The sequence below is a fragment of the Hippoglossus stenolepis genome, chromosome 10 (genome assembly GCF_022539355.2).
Source record: "Hippoglossus stenolepis isolate QCI-W04-F060 chromosome 10, HSTE1.2, whole genome shotgun sequence".
NCBI lineage: Eukaryota > Metazoa > Chordata > Actinopteri > Pleuronectiformes > Pleuronectidae > Hippoglossus > Hippoglossus stenolepis.
The window spans coordinates 19,160,188-19,181,989 of record NC_061492.1 but is presented as its reverse complement, the minus strand read 5'-3'; the positions used below and the strand labels follow the sequence as shown (position 1 = coordinate 19,181,989).

Sequence of the window (21,802 nt, the reverse complement as noted above, 5' to 3'; positions counted from 1 at the left end):
CTCCCAATTGCCACCTTGTCTTTTAACCCTGTTGACTGATATTTAAATCAGAAGAACCTCTTAACATAATCAATACTCAGCAACATGACATATTTGGCATCCAGCTCATTAATTACCATAAGAAAACCTAGAGCTTCTCTTCTCCTCTAGTTTAATGCTTTTAGAAAAAGTAGGCTACAGTTGTTAGGAAATATGCAAATCCTCTTTCTTGACGTAAGTGACAAGCTGTCTTGGCTTAGCATAAAGACTGAATACAAGAGGTAATGGCCAGTCTGGCTCCATTTAATGTTAGGCTTGGTCATATGTTTCTGAAACACTTTTTATCTTATTTGTTTGAATCCTCTTGACGTCGCGGTGACCAACAAGAAAAAAACGTCAGTGTCTGTGGCCCCCGTTTTGATAAATATGACCAATCATTTCATTCGGACCTAATTATTTTCGCTATACACCACTGAAGCAGAGTCGATTGTCAGAAGTTAGCGAGCGTGTCACGGAAAAGTCGGCTTCTAACAGTTGACAGTCATGGGAGGGGGCGGGATGTTTATGAAGGTTTTATCTTTTTTTAAATGTAGCCTGCTCTTGTTAGCTTTTCCAGGATTACCAACCCTAGCTTTAAAGGGAACAGATGTTGTTCCAACAGATGTCGTTCCAACACATCTTAGGCTAGCTAGCATTAATAACAAATAAAACCAACAAACAGCAACATCAGAGCTAAAATCGGGTACCACTAAAAAGATAAAAATGGCCAAGATTTAATTTAATTACTCTCACTAAGTCGTAACATTCATGTTAAGTATGTTGCCCACACAGTGTCACAGAAACAGAAGGAAACTGGAAACATTTTCATTTCTTTAATTTCAACAAACTACAAGATAAGACCCTTTCGAGATCATCACACAACCTTCGGACCAGCGATGCTCTTCAGCTGATGAATTGTTCTCCCTCTGACCTGCACCTGTTCTCAAGTAAAACTGGCATATGAGCAGAGAGAGTAGTATATTAGGTAATATGAGTATATGAGTGAAAAGCTGCTGTTTGAATGAATTTGTGATTTGGATGGGCACACTGTGTTACATGTAAAATTGGTTCTCTTTCCTTTGTACCTACCTCTATGAATGGCTGCATGCTCTGTTTGTCTCCCTTGCTCTAACTCCCTTGGTCGTAATCTTATCACACACCTATCAGACATTAGGACTTCAGTGTTAGTCTGAGGTCTCAGCTCAGTGGGTAAAGGTCGAGTTGGGACTCGCCCTCAACTTGGAGATCCTTTGTTTATCTCACTCCAGGTGCACTTCCTGGTTCACAACCTCCACTCTCATTCTCACCTCGCACAGACATTCTCCTCCTCCTCTCTTCAGTGTGCACCTGCAAACACACACACAAAAACACCCACATGCATGCACCTCCTTTCTCATTCTAGCATTTACTTCACGCTAACACTCACTCAGTCCTACACCTGAATACTTACACATATCCTCACTCCCTTATATTTGTGCCTTGATTATTAAATTACTGCTCATTATTGATTATATCTGATCAGTATTGTTTGTTACTTAGTGTCAATTATTATTTATTGTTAAGTCACCCTCTGCCGTTATATTTAGTTTGGTTGTCATAGATGTATTAGTGTAATTGTTACACCTTGGTAGTGCAATAGGCTGTACTAAAGACTAGTTTATCAATTATTACCAATCAATTTTAATAGTTATTAAATTTGTTAAATACCAAACCAACATACTGTATGTTTCAAAGAAGAGAAAAACATGAAAGAAAAAAGGTCAAACTCCAAAGTTAGTTGCCCTCAGACATGATCTGTGCACCAGAGTGGCTGTAAGTGAGAATGGAAATGTTCGAGTCAGTTGTTCAAGGCATTTTCCAGAACTTTTCCTGCCAGCCCCCTAGTAAAATGTCCACAAATCGTTTGAGTGAGCCCATGTAAGAATATAGAAAATATCCAGATTATTCACAAAAAGTAAGTGGGCAAGCAATTGATGACATATCTAACACGCGAAGAAGAGTACAAAGATCTCAGGATAAAAAAGAGGTGTCATATACGCTGAAGACGCAGATGAAGTTGTCATCGAGATTCAAGAGCTTTTGGTGAAAAGGGTCGACACGTGATTTCCGCAGTGGAATATACACGTCCTGCGTGTTCTACGCAGCCCCCTCACCTCCCCTGAATGTTCCGGACATTTTCCTGTTGTTGTGAACACATCTGACTCTGACAATCTCATGCTGAGTTCTTCATATGTACAAGGGAAATATTTCCATAACTCCATATCGGAAAACAGTTAAAATTTGATTCAGAGTTCAACTCTACCCTCTGAAATGTAATCACAAGCTGGGATGACCCACAAGGCTCCCTGCAGAGCCACAGGAGACCTTATACAACTGTTTCTCCAGTCTGAGTGGTGCTCCTGACGAACACTAAAATCATCTTCTTGTGTAACATTGTTGGAGTGGCCCTTTAATTAGGTGGTGTCTCGATACAGACAGTATTGGATCTGTAGCAAATGGGATCTAACATTCAGTCTAAAGCCACAGAAGAAGGTTGATATGACATAAATGCATAATATGCAGTCTCCCTGTCTTGTATATGAACAAGAAGACGTTGTCAAGCAGCTATACTTTCTTTTTCTTTTTCTTTTTGCATACCTCTATGCGATTGGCCTTATTGGAGGACATGCAGCCAATGAATTCATATTCTTCTCTGCCCAATCCCACACTCCAGAGGTCAAGAGCGATCAAATTATCCCTGTGCGCTGTTGTGCCTGACTGGTGTTCAAGAGTCACCAAGGCAACTGGTAAAAGAAATCACTGAAGGATGGTTACTTAAATTCACAGGAGCTGTCTGCCTGTCTGGCAATCCAGCCTCTTTTTAAAGCCATGTTCTTGCACAGCGGGCATCCTGATGAAACCGCCGATTCGATTTCTTTTATTCAATTTTTCTATCCAATTTGCACGATGCAGTGTCACGAGGGCGCACGTGTCTCCCACTGCATTGTCAGAGCAAACCAAGTCACAGGATTCAACAGACAAGGGCACGTGTTGCTCACCCTGCTCCTGGAATCATGCAGTGAACTCAGCAGCCGTGCATTGCTGCTCATTTGCTGTGTTGCATCACGAAACGCAGCTAAACATTAGTGTGTTAACAGGCCAGGAGCGCAACTATAAATCCCACTGTCGGTGACACTGATTGCTGTTTAACCCGCTCCCTCTACCCTGCTAGTCAGCACTTTGCCGCCTACGCGTGTCCTGCTGCCAGCACTTGAGCCATGAGATTAGCCTTGCTGATCGTGTCGAGCTGTTATCCAGGTTAAGGTCTTACAACAAGACAGGTGAGTGACGCCTCAGAGAGGAAACAAAGGAAGGCAAGGGCACAAAAACAGAAATTAAACTGTCACTGTGAGGTCTGAATGTTCCGAGGTGAGGAAAAGTTTCAGTTCAGAGAAAACACTCGCCCCCCCCTCTCTGTTCCACCGAACTGTTTACATGCTTAACATTTGTGACTCACTGATACTGTAAATGATTGAATGCACTTTTCTTATTGTCAGAAACTGCACCTGAATATCTCATCTGAATTAAATGTACAGGCAGCAAAACACATTACTGTACACAAACTCGTATCTGAATAATCACTTGTATGATGATAATAGAGGAGTCAGAGTGAGACGACATATGCAGATTCTGTACTTGGGTGAAAAAAGCCAACGTTGTCAAATATTAAATTCAACATTACAAGTAAAAGTCATACATTTAAAATATCACCTCATTAAAATGAGTGTTGGCAAAAAGAATCAAATGTAGGTAAATGTGACATGTTGGTTCTCTCAGTGTTGTGTGATTATAAATAATATTATAGGATTACTAATGCTGATGTCTGCTGGTGTCTGTAAACACTGTTGAACTGTTATGTTTGGTATAAGTGGATTTTTTGGGGGGTATTTTCGGTGACTACTTTGCTCCATTATCTTATTATTTCCATTTGTTATGCCTGTTATTCATACGACTTTCTGTCCTCTGGTGATGCGGAGGATTCCGGTGGTTCTAACTATTTTATTTACAGTTTAATCTGTAACAGTACATCATATTTAATTAACTGTAAAAAGTATTATATTTACCATATAAATGTGGTGGCATTGGGGCACAAAATTAAAAGTACAATTTCATCAAAAGTTTACTTGTAGCACATGAGTTGAGTATACGCACTCTCCATCATTGGGTAGTAGCCCAAGCAGGATGAGTGATGTCGGCCTTTATGTTTAAAAAATGTATTAAATACAATACAGACCATGAAAAACGTGTGAATTATTAAACAATAACATATCCATGGATGTACTCCTTAATGCCTTTAAAAACACATTTGTGATACAGCATTACATGGAATGGAATAACAGAAAATAAAGATTTTCTGATGATATAGTACGTTTTACATTTTGCATGATGTGTTTATTCTTTTAATTGTTGTCAAAGTATGTTCTATACACAGGATTACGTTAACTATAAGGCTTCCATATGAACATTTCCAAGCAACTTTATTAAATTAGAAAGATAATAATCCTAATGCATTTTTTCCTATTGCTCTTGACCAACTTTGTTTAATATCCCGCCCTGATTGATCTAAAGGTCCGTGAAGGCAGCATCAGGCCCATGGGTGCTCTTGCGTCAGAGCAGCCATATCACAGTCAGGTAAGCCTCCTGCTTATAGTCTGTGAGTGGACATAACACGTGTGTGCACAACAGGCTGGATGAGATGTTCTGCAGCTGATTCCTTATGATGTGTGATGTAGGAGCAGTGTGCACACTGACCCACGACCTGTCCTGAGCTGACCTCTGCAGAGTCTCTCCATCACATCTGGAGATGAGACTGTGATTTAACATCTTCTATGGAAGCAACGAGTGGAGCAGCAGCGTGTGAGTGACAGGCGTCACGCGGGCCTATAATGCTGTTTGTTGTGCATTCCAAGTGTTTTGCTTTGATATCTCATTATGTACTTAAAGATCAAAATTGGACTCCTATAGGAACACGACCTGTCACAGCGCCATACCTTGCTTTGCCCAAATTGACGCCGATGGGTGCATCTCAAAAATTATATTACTGCATTAATTATAGGACTATGGCAGATTAGATTTCCTCAGGCAATTTGGGGAGAAACTGTGTCGCTTAGCAACACCGTCACCGTTGAAAAGCTGTGCCGCTGGCAGATGATAAACATTAATCATTAATTAATGTCATTCAAATAAAGATTTATTGAACATCTGCGTGCTTTCTGCATGTCGCCTTTTTCGGGGGCGAAGCAGCAGCTCGGAGCTTAAAGAAGCTTCTGCAGACAGATCACTGCAAAGGTCAGAGCAGGGACGTGCACGGACATTTTGAGGGGCCATTGCCCACCCCCTAGTTTAAGTTGACACCTTAGTGCAGATAGGCCACAGCTTCCTGTTAACTGGTTTCAGAAGTAATGTGATTTTCCGTCTTGACTGTCATCGCTCTGATTGCAAACCACAATATTCAAACTGCAAAAATAAACTCTCTTCATGAATAAATTCAGATTATTTTGAGTTGACATGAGCCATTTTCAGACATGAGCTCCAGAGAATGTCCGCAGAACTGGGTCCGGACTTTCTGCGAAGGTCGCCTATCACACATGCACGACACAGCAGGAGATCCTCTAATCAGACGTGTTTACAACAGCACAGAAATCCTTCAGGTGAGGGGTGGTGAGGCCGATCGTGACGTATGAATTCTGCTGCCGATGTAACTTGGAGTGTCGGCTTGGATTCCGCTCTCTTGACATCTTAGTCTGTGTCTTCTACGTGTGTGTCCACAGAAAGCCTGGACTCTCTCGCTCTGAAATATGTGTCGCAAATACAGAATGTCCGGAGGTTGTCCAGAATTTAATTCATGTCTGAAAGCAGCTTAAGGTAACACATAAGTGCAGGTGGGCTATAGTTTCCTGTAAACTACTTTAATCAGCCGTATAATTTGGCAAATTCAGACTCCCAGTCAAAACGTATGTGATTTTGGACAGTGTGTCATGATAAGGGTCATAAGGCTTCATTCATTAAAATCTTTTATAACTGGATGATATCACAATTTCATTTGCTCAAACTTTTGCAAATATTGGGCTTCTCCCATTCATGCAGGCAGAATAATAATGTGTTGTCTTTCTCCAGAGGGGCTGCATGGACCTGCTGTATAACTGATGTGCTGGAGATATGAGCGAGCACAGAAACTGACTGGTCACCTTAGACAACCCCCTCCTCTCCATCCCTGCAGACTGATTATGTTCCCTCTGCACAACTTCCTCTGACTGCACACACACACACGCACACATACGCACACACACGCACGCACACGCACACACACGCACACACACGGTGGAGGAAACTTTTTGACGGGAGACTCCGGCTCTGGCACAGATACGCGCGGCAAACAGCTTTAGGAGAGCTCAGCATTAACCGGTTATGGTGATACAGATTAAAATAGGAACCGTGGTCGATTGGATTATACTTAATACGCCAATTCATATCGTGTAACGTGTCACTTTCTGGGCGCTGCGCCCTTGTTTGTGAGCTGCGTCCGAATCTCAATTAGCCCACATTTCAGTGAGGAGCCTTTGAAGCAGCAGCGCGGCGCTCGAACAGCAGCGGGCCACGGTCATTTGACCATTAGCGCAGGATAACTGCGCGTTTTGTGAATCCCATTGTGCGCTCAGTTCAAATGATGCGCTTAATAACAATAAGCCTGATTGTGCAGAAACAGCGCGTTTCCAATCATTCTGAGTGCTTTTTATTAACTGATAGAGAACAGGCGGCGTGTGTGTGGGGGGGTAGTTCTGCATTTAGTTATGGTTTTAAAGGTTATGGGTAAGGGTCTAGCCACTTACGCCAATGAGTGTCCTCGCTAAGACAGAAGTACAAGGATATTTTTTGTGTATGTTTAAAAAAGACAGATGCTCTTCCGATCGCTCATGGCCGGTTAGCTCAGTTGGTTAGAGCGTGGTGCTAATAACGCCAAGGTCGCGGGTTCGATCCCCGTACTGGCCACTTGTCTTTTGATGAGTGTGTGCGTTTGTCTGGTGCAGCCGGTTCTCATGTTGTGAGGTTCTACATCTGTTCCTTATGGGGACCGAAAATTAGGTTAAATAAATAAGTCCCCATAAACATAAATGATTATACTTTAAAATGACAAATGTTTTAAAGTTCAATTTAGTTTAAAGATTAGGTCAGGTTAGGTTCAAGTTGGTTAGTTGGTTAGTTAGTACGTAAGTTAGTTAGTTAGTTAAAATGCGTAATGGGTGCTATAAGGAGACTGGGGGCAGTGCTTATTAAATACTGATTGATTGATTCATTAAAAGGCCCATCACAACAAATGATACCTGTGTAATACCCTTAAGGTTATGTTAAGGGTTAGGTTAAGGTTTAGGTTAAGGTTAGGCAAGTATATGGTAAAGGTTAGGGGAAATCAATGCAAGTTCTCTGAAGTCGTGCAGACATGACGTGAGTGCGTGTGTGCGTGTGTGTGTGTGTCTGTGTGATATCTATATCTCTCTATACCTTCCTCACTTTCCTGCAGCTGAAGAGAGAACCGGACCGGGACCGGCGCGCGCTGTGAGGGGAGGGAATCCCTCCCGTGTGTGACGCTCCTTTTTACCAAGGAAACCCACACGCGCGCTCTGACGCAACTGCCCATTTCAGGAAACATGCGTCAATGGACCAAAGCAAGTGAGCCAAACAGCGAGCTCCGCGCACAGCTCCGTGCACCACACACACACGCGCGCATCTCCAGACGCGTTCCTGACACTTTCACCCAACCCGCACTCTTTCTTTTTACATCCCCGCTGCGCTCCGGTCGACGCGCGGCCGCGGCGGATCTCTCCTTTTCGCTGCCTTATCCAGACGCGACCCCTCCCTCGGATGGAGTCGCAACGCCCAGGCCGTGACGTAGGCTGTGTCGTTGGTGTTGAAAAGCCGTTGCAGTTCTTCATAGTGCCATTGAAGTGAGTCATCTCTGAGCAGTGTGGTGAAAAGGAAAAGAAGGAGAGAGAGAGAGAGAGAGAGAAAAAAAAAAAACTTCGAAGTGTTCCGTGAGCGGCAGATAGCGCAGAGATAGAGAAGTAGGTAAGAGGAGGGAGAGAATCCTCAGAGGTCAGACAGGCTATAGGCTTTAAAGCGAAGGTCCATGTGAGTCACTGCTGTAACTCCAGGTTCACTTGGATCTGACTGCTGAGGCTGACTTCAGGCGGAAGTTTGCGCACCTGAGAGGATCTTTAGTGTAGGTTTACCTGCGGCTCAGGCGCAATAAGACGAAGAAGAAGCCATTAATATAACAGACAATATTTATTCTACGCTGCACTCTCTATAAGATGCTCTAGGTTTTAGTTTATTGGAGCATTATTGCACTTTGGCTCTGCCATCTCTTCACTGGATTTCCTCAAAAAACAACGTCTCCAGTCAGAGGATTTTTTAAATTTTTTCTGTTGGTGCCTTTTTTTTAAAATCTGCGAGGATTTTAAGAAAGACAAAAAAGTTCCACAGTTCAGATCGTCTACTGAAATCTTCCTCTTTCCTGGATCATGTACCAGGACTACTCCGGGAACTACGACACCTCGTCCCGCGGCAGCAGCAGCACCTCTCCGGCCCAGCCAGAGTCCTTCACTAGCGGCAGCAGCACGATCGGAAGTCCGATCTCTACCTCAAACTACCAGGTAAAGAAAAACAAGCAAACGTGGCGGGAGTAACACGTTAATGTTTTGAAATTAGCTTGAGGCTCGGAACATCTTAGAAATACATGACGAAATATGTATTCAACCGTGCGTCCGCGCTTTTACTAATTCATCTGACTCCTGCAGGTCGTTTGGGGAGAAAAATACGCACGAACCCATTGACACAGATAGAAACGGTGACTCAGAACAGACGCAATAGACTGGATCTGTACACAAGTATTTTGGACTCATACCATTTGAATTATGTCATGAGTTATCTCGACACAGTCTGCTGATTTGCTTTGATCAGAAATGTACGCACAGGCTGGTACTTAAAGTAAATGACGAACCCGTGCGTGTATCAGTTGAGGAAAACATTTATTCTTGAATCTGTCCCTAATGTTTCAACAGTGCGTATCGCACTAACTCCACTGGCACATGTTCGGCGATGTGTGGACACACTAAAATGCCTAGAATGCTTGCCATCTTTCCAATCCGTGCGTAAAACCATGTCATCTCGTCTGTGGCACCACCGGAGGAGCATTATACGCGCACGCATGACAAGGACGATAAATCTCTAGAGCACATTCTGTACATACGACACTCTGACCGGCACTTAAACTGGGCAGAGCTGAAGCTTATATAGTGGAAGATGCAACGCACGGATTTGGAGATGTCTACATTTTCTTGGCCAGGTGTTAAAGCATTCTGGACATTCACCGGAGGCATGCGTTGCTGCGGAGCTCAGTTAAAGTTGTTATTTGTCCCAGACATTTCTCTTATTGCGCTGTAGGGAATACTATGGTTATAGATCACATTTGATCAGTCGGGTCTCGGGCTGCGCGCACGCACGAGGAGCTCGGGGCCATCTGAAGCCTCCTGTAGCCGAGAAAATTCCAACATTTGCGCGTTAAACGCAAATCCCTGCAACTCATCTCTTCGATTCCATCAAATTGTGCTTTGATACACTCTGTGAGATTTACACCACACATACTGTCGCTGTGTCTGTGTGAGGTTATGAGCACGCCGCGTCCTTGTTCTCACAAATAATAGGATACAAATCCAGGAAGTGGTGTGTTGTTTACCCGCAGCCAAGTCTTGCGTAGATAGCGCAGTTCTGTGGAAAAGCCCCGCCAGGCTCACGCAACATTACGGTAAAAGGACTTTTGGCCCATATCTATCATTTCCCTGTAATCTCACACTGGCTGTTTCCTATTACAGCGGCCTGGAACACGACCCCTCTGTGCGCTTTATTGACACATATCAAGCCTTTTTATCCTTTTGTTTCACTGCAGCCACATACTTTTTATGAGACCAGAAGTTTAAGCAGACTTCTCCTCATTTATTCTGGTGAATGTTGATGTCCTTCACACCTCACTGCGTGAAATGTATCCACGTGTTGTTCTGATTTACAGCGAATTCTCAAGACAAGCTCTCTCCTAAAAAAAACGCTCACATAACTATGTCTGGCTTGTACCAGCTGGCTGTTTTCCCTCTTTACTGGAACTGACTGCGTTCCGCATGTGCTTAACAAATCCCATACACAATGACTCACCAGATAAACAAAGTTCCAACAGACTGCCAGGATGTCCGACGGAAAATCGGGAATATCGGGGGCTATAGGGACCTGCGTAAATTACGCACAGAGGCTGGCAGACTGTTTGTGGAGTCCAGAGACATGAGGCAATACTGATCTGACACCGCTGCTCACACTGCTGATTATTACGCAAACAATTTTCACTCACTTATAGACAGTAGATTATTATACATTTATATATGTTAGTGTTTGAAAAAGATCTTAAATATTTTTATTTTAGGGGTTGTGCCAAAAGTTGAAAAGCTTGGATTCACATTCATGTCTCTGGATGAGCTGCGAGACCATTCTGCATCCTTGTGATGGCAGAACAATGTTTTTTTATTAAATGTTATTTTATTAAAATAATTTAAAATGAATCCCCCCCTCCTTCTCTCCTCACAGTCCAGACGTGTGTAACACTTCCTCCGTTCAGTTTATTTGTCTCTGGTTATTGTAGTAAAGTGAGATGCAATGGACACCTTGGGCTTTCCCATGATTCACAGCATGTGTCACTGTTCCACTCTATGGGTACACACACAGACAAACACAGCATTTGGCCTGCGTGGATTGAATCACGGCTATTTGCTTGAAATGTGGAAAAAGTGTGAATTTAATAATGGTGGGTGGTGTGTGTGTGTGTGCGATTGTGCTGCCAGTGAAGTGGAGCAGCGCTTCATATATACAAACTACGGTGCTTAAAGTGAGGTTGTTGTCCTTGTATCCACTGACACCACGCCAGCATAATAGGCTTGCTCCCCTGGATGTGACTGCCAACCCACTTCTCTGGAAAATGTTCTTTCATCATTCTTCATCCTGTTTGCCTCGTCCCTTCTCGTTGCAGAAGTACAGGGTTGACATGCCCGGCTCCAACAGTGCCTTCATACCCACCATCAATGCAATCACAACCAGCCAGGACCTGCAGTGGATGGTGCAGCCCACCGTCATCACCTCCATGTCCAACCCTTACTCCCGCTCCCACCCGTACGGCCATCACCTGACCAACGGGCCGGGGCTGCTGGGGCACAACACGCTGGCTCGGCCCGGGGTCATCCGCTCCATCGGGGACGCCAGAGGCCGGCGTAAGCGGGACGAACAGGTGAGAGACCTGGGATGACAAAAATATTTTTGGGGAATATACTTTTATGTGAATTTCTTTCTTTAGATGAGAACAAAGCAAAACAATTTGGTAATCATTAAAAACCATAGAATAAACATGTTTATCATTGATTGCATTTTACTCTACCGTTAAATTCCTTCTCTGATTGTTATTCTGCTCACAGTCTGCCATAATATCACCCAGCTCTTGTTTACATTCTTGCTCCTCACTTTAATATTTTTTCAAAACGGCCTGTTTTTTTTTAACCTGTCGTGCTCGTTCTTTTCTCGCCCTCAGCTCACCCCGGAGGAAGAGGAAAAGAGGAGGGTGAGGCGTGAGAGGAATAAGTTGGCCGCCGCCAAGTGCCGCAACCGGAGACGAGAGCTCACCGAGATGCTGCAAGGGGTGAGTGGTGGAGATCTGACAACCATAGTCACCAGAGCACATCACAATCATCTTGTGGGTTTCGCTATCGTGTAAAACAACCGCAAAATCAGAGCCTCTCATTCCTGTTATGTGGGCAAAGAGCTCGAGTTGATAAACACCCAGCTTTGTCGTGTTTATTGTTGATGCGGAAAATTTGAAAAATGACTAAAGAGCAACAAGAGAAAAGATTTTTGCACAGAGATCACACAGGACACAATAGGAAGGTGGGGGATACACTTTGTTCAGACGTCTGGCAGGAATCCAGATTTCTGACGAGTGATTGAACTCCACACCTAAATTTACAACCTCGCATTACTGGTTTCGACTCTCACTGTGCCTCTGAGTGCAAGGTCTGAGTGAGGAGATGACAGGCGCTGAAAAGCTTTTTGTCTTGGGCAGCTGTAGACAGAGGTAGGGCTGTCTCGTGGCCCTGCCTGGCAGACAGTAACGGCATCTAAATGGACTAATTAGCCGAATTACAGCGAGGTTGAGCTTGTCAAGCCTTAAAAAACCCCCATGCAGGAATGGAATTTGCTGTAGGCAGCTGTCTCCATGAATGCAGGACATTTTTATAAAAGGGGCAAATTGCTTGTTTCACAATCCCACATAGAGGCATGCTGCTTGCACACACACACACACACACACACACACACACACACACACACACACACACACACACACACATATTCAAGCACACACACATTACAGCAAATGCTTCCTGGAAGGAAAGAAAAAAGCCCTTCCTTCTTCACATGCCTGTTTTCTTTATTCCAAATAAGGATGTTATGATCGCTTTCCACTGAAAAGAAAAGACGGAGCAATATCCCGACATTAATCTCCTCTTTGATTTACTGATATCGCTCACACACACAAGCCTCACACTGGGCACCACCACCTCCTTCCCGGGCCTCTTGTGCACAACTTCCTCATACCTTTGCCCACGAGTCAAAGTTCTCAGACAGCATGTCAGCTTATCAGCCCGTTGTGTCTGAGCCTGACAAACAGCTTTTCATGAGATCTGCCTTTGTCTGTTTTGTGTGAAACATTAATGACACATTGTTGATGCAGATCCCGTATCTCCCAGACACAAACAGTGCAGTCATTATTGGGCGCTCAAATTCAAACGGAGGGCCTTGAGATTACACGTTGTAAGTTGAAATGGTCCGTGATTAATTCTAGATTTAATGTTGCCTGTGCTACTGTCTGCTTTTGAGAAACCACAGCAAGCAAACAGTGCCCTCTTTTGGCGCTTTGGAGGAACACACTCACACAGTCTGACTACCTGACTGTGGAGGAAACTCTGGCATCATCACATGGTTCAGAAAGCCCTTACTGGGCTGACGATCATTTCTACAGCCGAGCATTTTCAACTTACAAATAATGTGTTTGGGGCATTTTGCCTGATTCACATTTGACTCAAGATCTTTTTTGGATGGTGTTCCCTCCATTTGTCATCATCTCTTCATCATTCTGCCATTCTGTCCAAGATAAAGTAAACAAAAATGAACATGTCCATACTTGTGCTCAAGTTCTCATTTCTCATATCTCATTTGTGTGTCAACAGGAGACAGAGAAGTTGGAGGATGAGAAATCCGACCTGCAGAAAGAGATCGAGAGCCTACAGAAGGAGAAGGACAAGCTGGAGTTCATGCTGGTCGCCCACAATCCAGTGTGTAAGCTGCCCATTGATGATCGGCAACAGTCGGCGGGGCACCACCAGCAGCACCAGCACCAGCAGCAGTGCGCCCCACTCCCCCTGACCATGCGCCCCAGCATGCCGCCCCGCGCTCAGATGAACCCGGTGGTGGTGAAGCAGGAGCCTGATGATGATGTGGGAGACTTGGGCAAGCTTCAGCGCTCTGTCATCAAGCCTATCTGCCTGGGGGGCGGCGGGATGTACTGCACAGATGGAGACAGCTTGAACACGCCGGTGGTGGGGGCGTCCACCCCGGCTGCCACGCCCAATGCCCCGAGCCTCATATTCACCTACCCGAGCATGCTGGAGCCCGAGAGCCCGTCGCCCTCCTCCGAGTCCTGCTCCAAGGCCCACCGGCGCAGCAGCAGCAGCGGCGACCAGTCCTCAGACTCCCTCAACTCGCCCACCCTGCTGGCGCTCTGAGCGAGGCCATCAGCTCGGCGCAGCTGAGAAACAAACACTGTGGCTGAGGGCGAGCATGAGCACCGACTGCACGCCCCCTCCCCTCTCTCCAGTGTCTTTTAATAAAGACCCAAGAGCACATTGAAAAGTCCAGACCAAGCTGACCATGTGAGCCGTTTCCCCTCCGCAGGGAGACCCACAAGGGCTACGCCGCGTGTTTCCTCTTGTTCTGCTTCACTGTAAAAAAATATTTCTATTTGTAAAAGTGCGTGCACCAAACCTAAAGAGAGTCATCCCTTTGCCATTTCAACTCGAGTGTCAACTTGTTTACTGGGCAGACAATCCTGACGAGAGACTCGCCTCCATGTGGCAACCGTGAGTTGACGTGACTTAAACTAGAGAGCGTGTTCCTAACTAATATATATATTTTTTGAACCTGTTGAAAAAAGCCATGTGGACACTTGCACTCTGCCAAGACGAATCAATAAATCACTTCTACGAGGTCAGCGTCTTACTGGCACTTCTTAGGAGGGAAATAGACAAAGAGCAAAGACTTCCTCGTGTCTTTTTGTTTCTCTTCTCTGGACCTCGCTTCGGGAATCACTGCCGAGGGTGTTCGCACATTTCCGGCGTGATCTCCGTCTCTTTAATTGTATTTATGGACTGTGCCGATTCCGTTTTGCAAAGTGTTTTGTTGAGATTCTGCCCCTCTCCTTAATCCGCCTGTAGAAAAAGCAAAGTCGTCATCCGCAGGGTGACTGGAGCGCTCCTCAGTGTTGCAAACCTATGAGCCAACTCTCAATCAATGACTAGATCCTCAATACTCTATACCTTCTATTTTTGCCATAGTGGCTTGACTTTATAGTAGTATTGTTGTGCTTTTCCTCAGTGGTTCTGTACCTGAACTTTACAACCTGTTTATGACAAAGTGTATGTGATTTACATTGATGTCAGGGATCATATCTCTGGTGTAGTAGAACCCCGTCGCGAGGAGCGTGGCAGGACTGGAGGCCGCTGAATGGTCGAGCCGTTGGAGAGTTGGTACTTTATGTGCAGGGGGCGACAAACTTCATCGCTTCATTGTGTCACAACATAACCGAACAGAACCCTCCTCCTCCTCAAGATTCTGTTGTTTGTCTCCTATAGGCTCTTAATAAAGGTCTTTTTTCTCTCAACGCTGCCTCTCTGCAGCAGGTCAGGTTTCAAAAAGCCAAAAAAGGCTTGTGATTCGTCCGTCTTTGTCTAAAAGAAGGAATTTTTGCTAAAATTTGAAAAAATAGAAAAAGCCACTGTGGTCTAGACTGTCGCCAGCTGCCAATGATGTCAACCCTGTTTATACTGTGTTTGTAAATCTGTCACTTTTAGTAAAGAAACGATGTTTGAATTCAACTCAGATGTGCTAATTTATGGGTGTGTATGAATATAGGCCAACACGGATGTACTCGGTGAGTTGGCTTCGAGTGAGGGCCGGACACGGTTCACTTTTTTGAGGAAGAAATAAGAAGAACTCTCTCCCCAGCTGGCCTGACATGAAAGAGGAGACACCTTGACAAGACGTAATATTTCTGAAGTTCTATGAAGCACTTCTTTTTTTTTTTTACATGTGTGTATCTTAAAGGGATGAGGGATTTAAAATACCGTGCACTGAGAAGGACACAACAGCGATATTTGGGATTTTTCTTATGTTTACTTCAAACATTCCTAACGAATATAACATGTCAGGGGTGAAAGTGGGGGTGTCATCTTTGTTCGAATCCTTTCTGTTATCAGAGGAGGAGGAGTTGTGGTTTGTTGCGCTGGATGCAGAAAAACAGACTTTGGAAATTCAATATACGAGCTGCTGCTACTTGTTTGGAGAAAACCATGTCGGCTATTTATATTTCACTGATGTTGGGTTTAACATCACCGGCTGTGATATGGTGTGATGCAGCAGGACGTCTGGGATCCTGTGGAGGTGAAAACCAAAACCAAAAACACTTAACTGTGGGCGAGTCTGATGCGTCTGTATGTTGAAACACTCTGAAGCTCCTCGACACACATAGGAAAGCCATTGACTGTAGATCTTCTACTGTACATGTCATCTACTGTCTGTCGTCTGTTTTCAGCTACTATTACTTCTTTTCCAAATGCTTTAACTGTTGAAAATGATTCAAAATTAATAAAAAACAGCAATATGTATAGCAGTGTTTGTTAATTTAAATGAACAATAATAATAATAATAAAATGATTTTCAACTTGGAATTGTACTTTTTCGTTCATGGTAATGTGCTGACTCTAATTCACATTGCAGGTTCTGCAAATGTTTGAGATGAACTCTAATATTGAAAATATCATCACACTATTATTATTACTATTAATATTATTATTATACTATTACCATTCTAAGAGAAAGAGAGGAACAACTATTGTACCCATCTTTTGATTGGTAGGATTAAATAAAACCTTTTGGTCCAATGACAATGTTCATTATGATCATTACAGGCTTAATTTTTCCAATTAGTCCCAGTGAAATGTTATCGTTCTTTCTGGTTCAGAAATATTATATAAAAAAATATTATTCTAAATCTTAAATAATGTAATTTATTTTCTTCCAGAATAGACTAGACTATATATTTAAGTAATAGAGGAAATAGCCTTTAGTCTTCTGTATATGCAGTATTTAAAATCAAATATTATGGTTATGTTATATTATGTCTAGTTGTCTATATTATTTTGTTTAGTTAAATACAGTATGTCTATTATTCTTATGCACCAACCTGAATTAGAATATAAAATGAAAATGTAATTACATTCCCAGAATTAATCCACAAATAAAGTGTCAAATAATAATTTTACATTATTATTATAGAAATGTCTATAATCAATCATTAAGAAGACAGTGCTATTCTTCTACAAACTGTGTGTCTGCTGCAACAAAGCAGCTAGAAAATGCTTTTGTCGTTTATCTCGCGCAAACTGACAACAAATGAAATCTGATACAAACTCCCGGTGCTGTCTCTGAGGATGTTCAATATTTTCCAACAGATTAGAGGAGACAGAATTTTAATAATTATGTGAGACACTTGAATTGTTTTACTTTGAAAGTGAAAGCCTGAAGTGTGCCCGTGCTCTTATTATCTTTTGCCTTCAGAAGTTTGTGATGGTGTTTTTAAAACTATGAGTATTTATTACTTTTAAGTGGTCAAATTAATAATTACATTAATTACATTAATCCTAATATTATTAGTTTGTAATGATATTCAAGTGTTTATTTTATTTCATGTGTTTTTTAGAACATAAAAAAAAAATAGAAAGTATTTGTAATGGTAAGCGCCTGTACTTACTCATTGTAATACATCGCCCTCTCGTGGACATATTGAGTAACTACAACTGCATCTTTAGAAATTATGTCTACAATTCCAGGTTGTTTGATTGATTTTTACAGTGACTCACTGTGACCATTAGGTGGCGTAACTGCTAGCTTAGCTGGTAACTTCACCTGGATGACAACATGTAGACTTTACTATGGTGTTAGCTTCTAGCTAACCCGGCTAATGCTACTTACGCCAGTCAACGATAATAATAAGTGTACAACATCATAATTTTTAGAATGCTTGACATTTGTAAATTAATACAAAGTTAAGTGTCTCATTACACTTTAAATTAGTTAGTAATTCAAATATAAAAACGTGTATTTCTATCAATGACTTTATGTCTCTCGTGTCATCACAAGAATCAAATCAGACATAATCACATCACACTTCCGCTTGACCTGTCAAAATAAAAGGCGTACACCTTCCTGAGCTGTAGTGGCAAAAAACTACCACAGAGCGGCAGTGTGGTTCCATCAAAGGCTCATAAAGCAAACATGACATGGTGAAAATAGTCCTACTTTCAAACTGTAGATCACGTACAGACAAATAATCAACATAACTGCCTTTTGATAAACATAAGAAAAAAATACATTATTATATAGTATCATGTAATATAATATAATATAATATAAAATAAAATAATATAATATAATATCATGTAATATAATATAAAATAATATAATATAATATAATATAATATAATATAATATAATATAATATAATATATTATGTGTTATTTGCTGAGCTCGTGGTGGAGAGTACAGTGTTTAAACCGTACTTCACATCCTGAACTCCTCTTTGGTCTGCAGACCTCTCACAATGCATGCTGGTCAGTTTAGTCCTAAAATAATGGTAAGGAGAATAAATTGATTTCAGGAGACATGGTGACACACAGCAGAAATACTGTCCTGTTCCCTAGCTTCACATTTAAAGTGATAACAAAATTGCACCATCACCTCACAACTTGATTCGTATCAAACCAAAACTACAGTTGTATCCTCACAGCTTCATCGTTACAAGCTCGTATAATGACATCAGCTGTTTATATTTCATTTGCATTTGAATTCCATTTCTTTTCTTTTCTTCTTTCCTGTCAGCACACAAAAAAAACAAAATCAATTTTCATGTCAAACAGAAAACTTGATCCCAACCTCTGAGACGCCCTCAGTGCAGTTGTGTTCAGCTCCACCATCAAGCAGCAAACTCTTTGGCAGAGAGAGAGAGAAGCAGAGGAGATTTAATCGTTAAAAATGAATTTGCATATTTTAAAAAGTCAGCCCAGACGACAAAGAGCATGCTATAGATCAATCTACTTAGTATTTTTTCATTATGGAAATAATCTACAGTAGAAACACAGTTAGAGCTCAGAAAGTCAAGTCAAACAGAACACAACTCTCTGTTTCTATGTTTCACTCTCATGTTCTTGGATTAAATCGATTTCCGCCCTGAGATCTGATTCCAGCTCACAATGAATTTAAGACGAAAAAAACGTGGCTCTGACTTTTGCCCTTCTCTTTTTTGGGGCGATCCTCCACTGTAAGCACATTCTATATGTACAGAGTTGGAGAGATAGACTCTTCACTCAGAGAACCAAGGTTACAACATAACCGAGCGTTCACGTTCACAGACTCCACCTGAATGCAACATGCTCCCTGTGCGTGTTTGTACTGAGTAAGCAGAGCCGCTGAAAAACACACTGGGATAATTACAGTAAAGAGGAAATTGATTTCAGTCTTGTAAAGACACTGTGAAGATAACAAAGGAGTAAAGGCCCAACATTGAGGCTAACAAACATTACAGATGAAGATGTATACTGGGGCACATGGCTCAAATCCTATTATAAGACCAAATACACACACTGCACCACATATGTGTAGTGTGTGTATTTGCTGCTGGAGCACGAGAAACCCTGCAAAGAGATAACGCAGCAAGAAATATTCTTAGATGTCATGTGATATCCTGCTGGAAGAAGCTGGTACATGTTATTATCAGTTACATGTTGGAGAGGTTATATCTTCTGCAGGCTGAAGTGTCCTTGGGCAATATACGGAACCCTTCTCATAGAGAAAGTGCTGCACAGAGATGCACTGTATCAATGTGTGTGTGAATGGATGAATGTTAAAAACTGTGCTGCAAGAGCTTTAAAGGGATAGTTCACCCCAAAATGAAAATTCCTGCATGTTATGTATTTTTTTTTAAGTGGTCACCATTGACTTCAATTGTATTGGATTTGGCTGCAACGCTGTTTACCCCTGAAACTCCAGAGGTGTTTTGTGGACTCAATCACTTCACCCACCCTCCATCAGCATAGGGGTGAGTAGATGATTAAATTTACATTTTTGGGTGAACTTTCCCTTTAAGTGGTCATCAAAGAGTGAAAAAAGCTCTATATAAATACAGACCATTTACATATATATTTTTATTTATATATTTATAACTTTCAGAAGAGAAGAAGACCAATGTTCTCTACCGTATCGGGACTATCTCTCCGTTACATGTTTCATATGTACGGAGTTGAGTGAGATAATCTCTTCACTCAGAGAACCAAGGTTATAACGTAACCTTGTCACATTGTCACAATCCACAACTAAATCCAACACATGGAATTGTTTGTCACATCAGTGGACTTTGAGATATTTTCGACAATGATCATTTGTAAACACATTAATTACATCTGTACAAATATCTGTAATTCATAGTATGTATTGAAAAGTACTGAGACGGACTTTAACAAGCACAGTATGAAGGAACAGAAGCAAATGTAAAACAGAGAGTGAATGAATTTGTTCACTTGATTCAACTTAAGTGTTTATAATGTTACCGAAAAAGTACAAGTATCTCAAATATGTGCTTAAGCGCAGTACTTGAGTAAATGTACTTAGTCACTGCTCTGTCTGGGTTTAAGTTGAGTTCTCTGAACGATCAGAGCAGCAGCAGCAGCAGCAGATAACATCTCTTTGTTCCTCTGCACAAACCACCTGGCCGTCCTTCAGCACAGAGATGACCACAGATATCGCTGACGACGACGTTCACTTTTCAAAGACTAAAGCAATGAACTCACACAGAGTGCACTACTGTGCGACTTTGAGCATGAAGTGAGGAAACAGCAGCACCCAGGCATTTCAGGTGAACGTGTCCCCTGGGTGCTGATGTAGACGTTTATTAAAGGACCGGAGCCACCAGCTCCCTGGAAAATATTATAAATGTTGTTACTGGTGAGACTGAAGATCACTGAGACACTGTTATAGCGGAGACTTATATTAAAATCAATGCAGAAGTTTCCATAATCTACAGTATTGGCTTTTTTTCCCCTTGAGGGCAGCGATAACAGATAAACACGAACAGATACTGTAGATGAAGGAGACTGCGGCAACAGCTAAACCTCAGCATGACTGGATGTAAACGCACATATTGATCCAGCACAGATGTGAATATAACCTGTTTAGCTCCATCAGAGACCTAAATCCTGCTCATTACAATAAAATAAACTGACAGGTTTATCCTCTGTTTAACCATCGAATTCAGCACCTTGAGAGGATTTTGTATTGACTGTAACTGTTGTTGAGTGAGGCCCATCGATTAAGAACTCATTACACTGAGGACCCAGCAAACAGAAAGAGGCCCCTCACCGGACAGAGCAAAGCCTGTTGAAACAGGATCCATCAGAGACGAGAGAGTCGAGGATCAAGGAGTGAAACAACACAGGAGGATCGACAGGAGACAGGACGTCCAGAATGCTGCGTCATGTCTAAGAAAGTTTGTAAAACTTATCGTAAGTGCATGAATGCATGGGTTGTTTTTCACTTCTGTCCGGCCTGGGAGAGGGATCCATCACATGTGGCTCTATCTGAGGATTCCACGTTCTTTTTAACCTGTTAATCGTTTTTTGGGGGTAATTAGGGCCCGAGCACCTCCGGTGGGAGGCCCTATTGTATTTCGAAGGATTTGTATTTCCCTTTTGGGGCTTTTTCAGGGCCTAGACATGCTCAAATTGTTACCAAAGTTTGCTGGGAATTCAAAACCCCAAAAAGTAATTGTATTCTGGAGTAATTTGAAATGGGCGTGGAAAAATGTCTCAACAGCGCCATCTAAGGAAAAGCCCCTCAGTTAGCTTTCACCGATCTTCACAAAAATCGTAGCCCAGGTGTATCATGACAAGACAAACAAAAAAGGTCAGAGGTGCAATGGGAAAAAAGCAACAGGAAGCCCGCCATTTTGACTTTAGTGGCCATATTGGCCATTTTCCACATTTTTACTTTGATGTACTTGTCCCAGGGCTTTCATCAGATCAACTTCATATGGAGATACGTGTCATCACAACAAGATGGAGATGAAAACTACCTCAAAGATCGATTTTTTCGTCACACGGTGTGACCGTGGCGTGGCGTCAAAGTTTGATTACACGCCATCAAAACACGAGGTTCTGTATCTCGGACATATTTGGTCGAATCGAGTCCAAACTAACATGTAAGACAAGAGTCCGGCCTGATGACATCTACACAGAAATCATGACTTAAAAACACAGCGTCCCCTGGTGGCAACAGGAAA

General features: G+C 42.4%; 1 protein-coding gene and 1 non-coding gene across 2 annotated transcripts; both read left to right on the top strand.

Annotated features, from left to right (window-relative positions):
* The first annotated feature begins 6,973 nt into the window (after positions 1 to 6,973).
* trnai-aau lies at positions 6,974 to 7,047 on the top strand. The gene has a single exon. It is a non-coding gene; the product is annotated as a tRNA-Ile (tRNA).
* Positions 7,048 to 7,971: 924 nt separating this feature from the next.
* On the top strand, positions 7,972 to 16,142 carry fosl2 (FOS like 2, AP-1 transcription factor subunit). The gene is made up of 4 exons (XM_035168610.2): positions 7,972 to 8,708; positions 11,123 to 11,377; positions 11,675 to 11,782; positions 13,368 to 16,142. Exons 1-4 carry the CDS (start codon positions 8,577 to 8,579, stop codon positions 13,920 to 13,922), a joined length of 1,050 nt encoding a protein of 349 aa, XP_035024501.1. The 5' UTR covers positions 7,972 to 8,576; the 3' UTR covers positions 13,923 to 16,142.
* Positions 16,143 to 21,802: the final 5,660 nt, after the last annotated feature.

What these genes read in the sequence shown, in the direction of transcription:
- fosl2 (XM_035168610.2), top strand. Translation starts at nt 8,577, where the DNA reads ATGTACCAGGACTACTCCGGGAACTACGACACCTCGTCCCGCGGCAGC. An exon ending in TCTCTACCTCAAACTACCAG is followed by an intron (nt 8,709 to 11,122) that starts GTAAAGAAAAAC and finishes TTCTCGTTGCAG; the next exon opens with AAGTACAGGGTTGACATGCC. An exon ending in GGCGTAAGCGGGACGAACAG is followed by an intron (nt 11,378 to 11,674) that starts GTGAGAGACCTG and finishes TCTCGCCCTCAG; the next exon opens with CTCACCCCGGAGGAAGAGGA.